Genomic DNA, 4,625 nt, shown 5'->3' with positions numbered 1-4,625 from the left:
AATCATTAGTTTACTCTAAACTTATGGATTTAATTCATTTTTCCTTATCTCATTCATTTGAGGTTTCATTTTCACTCTTATATATGTTTTACTATATTTTTAATGAGTTTTGATAAAGGTGTCTTAAAAGGAGCACTCTTTAGTCACCAAAAAAAAAGGAGCACTCTTTAAGAATATCATGAGTGGAACATTTTAATGGAAAATGTAAATAGTCATACTTATTTTGAATTCTCTATACATTGAATGTTAGGAAATAAATTATTTGTATACATATATTAATTATAATCACAAATTATGCTATTTCAAATTAAATGACTTATATAATGGTGATCTTATTTATCGTTATAAATGCTAAATTGAATAAGTCATTATTACTTTTAATTTAGAATTAAATAAGAATAAAACCGGATATTGTCTTTTGTTCTTTAGATAATTATCTTTTAGATTTTAGATATATTATCTTTTGGACTTTAGATACTATTTTATTTGGGCTTAAGGGTTTAATGAGTGCCATGCTCAAATATAAATAGGCCTACAGGGTTTCCAATATACCAAAGCCGCCTTTGTTGCTCTTTCCCCATCAAAAGAGTTGCAGTTCAGCCACCTAGGAATACAGAAGAAGGCTTTGGTTGAGGAAGATCGAAAGAACCACAAGATCCAAATTCTTCCATCAATTTCTATAAGTAAAGGTACGCTTCCACATTATGTTATATTTTTGGTGATTTAATATGGATGATCTAGCATATTAAAATTTATTTATTCCAACATTGAATGCATTGAAAAAAGAAAGAGAGAGATGCGTCAAGTTTGCATTTTAATTTTAATATTTAGTATTTATATTTTAAAAAATTTGTGAAAAAATAAAAATTAAAACAAAAAATAAAAATGCAGACACACCTTAGCCAATGAATTTAACCTTTAGTTAAATCAATTTCTTTTATACATAATAAAATCAATTTTTAATAACGGAGAGATGAATAGATATCTCATTTTAAATGCTTCTTATTAAGTAAGGAGTATTGCATTCTTTATTAATTAAACAAATATTAATTATTTGTTTATTATATTTTATATCAACGCCTCTTTTTATTTTTTTCCCCCTAACAATTGTCTTGGACTGGCCCATGTTTGTTCCTTATCCAATGGAGATTTAAAAATCAAATCTAATGGATCAACCAAATCTTCCCTCAATAGATTGGCCCAATTTTACCGTACTGGCTGAAATGAAAAAAAAAAAAGAGTCAAGAATCACTATAGAAAATATAATAAGTTACTAAAAGTTAATGAAGTTCTCTTTACTATTTACTTATTTAGTCATAATTTTCTAAGACTTGAAATTACGCAAATAATGTTCATGCACTATTCAAGTTGATCAAATAGATGAACATAATAGTTGCCACCTCCAAAAGACAAAGAAAGTGTAGTAAACTAACTAATTATTTGATTTATTTCCCATGCCAAAAAATATTTTGCTATTTTCTGCTTTTGCTCTCAATTAATTTACATATACATTATTTTAAAAGTCACATCACGTACTGGCAATCTAATTAATTTAGTGATTGCACCATTATTTTGATAAATTTTTTTTTTCAATAAAAAAAGATTTTTTTTATTTTTTTAGCGTATTTGACAAATTTTTAATAGTAAAAATAAAAATACTAAAAAAATTAAAAAAGATCTTTTTTGAGAAACTGTAATTTATATCTTTTTTTAAAAGATTTTTTTTCTTAAAAAAAAGATGTTTTTCATCTAATAAATAAACAAAAAAATATTTTTATATCGTTATACCCAAACATAATTGATAGATAAAAAAATCTTTTTACATAAGATACTAAAACATAAAATTACTTTTACTTTTCTATAAAATCTTTTAAAAAAAGATAACTCAAAAAAAAATTTTTTTTTAGAAGCTCACCTAAACAAGCTCATTTCATATGTTATTATCACTTAATTAATAGATGTTACCAGTACCACTCAGCAGTGATTTTAATTTTCAATTAATAACAAACGCACGGCCACGGTAGACCCGAGTACCGCAAATTGATTCTCTCTCGATCACACCGATATTTACTCACTCTCTCTCACTACTCCCAACTTCTCCGTTGCCGCACCTCCCCTCTCCGCCCACTGCACCGCCGTGAAATCCCTAACCGACTCCAGCTCATCTGCTCAACCCTTGCTGGAATTGGATTCTCTCTCATCAACCTCACCACAGGTTCGCTGTTCCTCTCTCAGCTCGCTTTCGCGATGTTTTCTCTATCCTGCTCTATCCAATTCTGTATCCGACTATTTACTTATTTATTTATTTATTTATTCACGTTTTTGTTTAAGTTTTGATCCTATTAAAACTGTTAGGTAGATTAGGGCTTAAACTGTAGAAGTACGCATATAATCCTAAGGAGGACTTCAATAAAAACGAGTTTTTGCTGTTTATGGAGCTGTAGAGTAAGATTAAAACTTGTTGATGGCACAGCAATATGCAGTTCCAAGTCCTAGTTCCTCTATTCAAGTAGGCTCCCTATGTTTGGTATGATATGGAGTAATGTAAGTTTTAATAAATGTTATGAGATTGCGAGCAATAAAAACTGCATATATGGTGGCAATGTAGCTTGGATACCTAATATGACTGGGTTGGGGACCTGGAACAGACAAAGTAACTTCCCCAATCTACATGTCTTTTAATTTTTTAATACACCATACTATTCTCAAAAAGATTTGAACATGAAAGAAGCATGCCACCCTGTGAATGGAACAAGGGAGAGGGCAGGCAATATTAGTAACGGTGGGCTGTGGTTTGAATGGGAAGGTGGTGGGGTTAGCCATGTGAATTTTTCCTAATGCCTCGTCTCATTTAATCTCTCAAATTCAGAGACTTAGACTACTTAGGGTTTCGAGCTCCTCTGACTAAAAGTTAGGAACCTGGATGTTACACCCTACATTATTCTATGTTAGCCTCGAATTGTTTGCTGTCATATGGTTACCTGTTAAGAAAAATCCTTCGATTTTCAATAAGACACTCGTCTGTTATCATTTTTATTATTGTTTTTAAAAAGAATAAGATGAGCTTGGGAATGCAATTACTGAGATCCCTATGAAAGTTCGATCCTAACTTCCTGTTATGTAATAAGTAAAATATTTTGGGATTTTTTGTTGTGTGTGTGTATATATGTTTCATTATTCGCGTGTGAATATAACATGATAGGGCACAATAGCTCGTTTGATCCAGGTAACTGATCCATCTAGTAGGAGAAGGCTTTGTTGTTGTTATTGTTGTTATTATTTGTTGTTGTCGTCATGTTTTTTGTTTGTACAGTAAACTGATTTTCTAAGTAATTAGAGGGGAGAGGCTGTAAGTGAGGATGAATTTGCAACAAGCTGGGCAGCCTAAATCTTCTAATGGATATGGGCGTCGAAAATCTGAAAGAGAAGGGGCAACAAAGTCAGAGAATAAAATCCCATCTGGAAAATTAAATTCCGCCAGATTAGCAAGTACAGGTGAACTTTTGAGCTGAATCATGTAGCTACTAGGCCCAAAAAAATATTATTTTTCTTTGTTGCAGTTTTGCCCTTCCTGATATTTGGTGTCTCTTACAGGTGCTGTGACTGGCTGTAAAGGTGGTGGCTATGAGAGTCCTTCACATGATCGTCTAGTATATGTAACAACATGTCTTATTGGGCACCAGGTGGAAGTTCAGGTGAAAAATGGGTCAATGTACTCTGGAATATTTCATGCAACAAACGCTGACAATGATTTTGGTAGGTTCTATTATATTCTTAACAGAATTGATAATATTCCTCATTTTATTTTTCGTGGAATTGAATGTATATCTGGCACAGTTTTTTATCCTGTTAGTTTGGATAGTTATGCTATTTGTCTAATTTGTTAGTTATTGCTTTTTAATCTTTTGGATATTTATTAATAATAACTTCACCTGCACCCCATAATAAAAAATTCTTATATATACTTGCTTCGTGTTTTTCATTATTAGTGAGGTAGATCATGGATAATTTGACTTTCTTTCCTGCTTACATCATCATTACTGTTCATCTAGGAATTGTTTTGAAAATGGCTCGCTTAATTAAGGATGGTTCTTTAAAAGGGCAGAAGTCTAGTGCCGAACCTGTCAGCAAGGCTCCTTCTAAGATCTTAATTATACCTGCCAAAGAACTTGTACAAGTTATAGCAAAGGTTTGCAACTTTTCAAGTATTTACAATTCACTTGGAAAATTGTGTCAGTTACTTAGTGTCAAAATCTGCGATCATATTAGTTTTATTAGAATGTTGTGTAGTCATCAATGGTGGTTGAGAGGTTTCTCAAGGATTAGGTGATATCACTTTTAATACAATGCTAAATTGTTTGCTGATGATATATTTGGCATGTCAATCATGGCAGGGTGTTGCCGTTACTAGGGATGGCCTACCTAGTGAATTGCACCATGATATGCATCAGGAAATCATGGTAGATTCGTTAATATCTCATTCTCGACATGTTGAGTTAGGGAGAGAATTGAAACCCTGGGTACCTGATGAAGATGTTCCACAATGCCCAGAACTGGAAAATACCTTTGATGGTCCTTGGAATAGGTATTTTTCTACTTAATACAATGTTGTGATTGTGTAATCT

The 4,625-nt window shown here is 31.8% G+C and overlaps 1 protein-coding gene across 4 annotated transcripts in view; it reads left to right on the top strand.

Annotated features, from left to right (window-relative positions):
• Nucleotides 2,048-4,625, top strand: part of LOC107612866 (polyadenylate-binding protein-interacting protein 3) — a 6,513-nt gene continuing 3,935 nt past the window's right edge. For 3 of the 4 annotated variants that reach the window (XM_016314632.2, XM_016314631.2, XM_016314630.2), the window contains exons 1-5: nucleotides 2,048-2,215; nucleotides 3,338-3,495; nucleotides 3,595-3,756; nucleotides 4,053-4,189; nucleotides 4,395-4,585. In XM_016314632.2, the coding sequence (XP_016170118.1) occupies nucleotides 3,360-3,495; nucleotides 3,595-3,756; nucleotides 4,053-4,189; nucleotides 4,395-4,585 (626 nt within the window). In that variant the 5' untranslated portion in view covers nucleotides 2,048-2,215; nucleotides 3,338-3,359. Of the gene's footprint in view, nucleotides 2,216-3,313; nucleotides 3,496-3,594; nucleotides 3,757-4,052; nucleotides 4,190-4,394; nucleotides 4,586-4,625 lie in introns of all 4 variants that reach the window. The other variant, XM_021108521.1, reaches the window with a different exon arrangement.

Source organism: Arachis ipaensis, chromosome B08 (genome assembly GCF_000816755.2).
Source record: "Arachis ipaensis cultivar K30076 chromosome B08, Araip1.1, whole genome shotgun sequence".
Taxonomy (NCBI): Eukaryota; Viridiplantae; Streptophyta; class Magnoliopsida; order Fabales; family Fabaceae; genus Arachis; species Arachis ipaensis.
The sequence above is the reverse complement of the archived record's forward strand: the minus strand, read 5'-3'. Positions and strand labels throughout refer to the sequence as shown.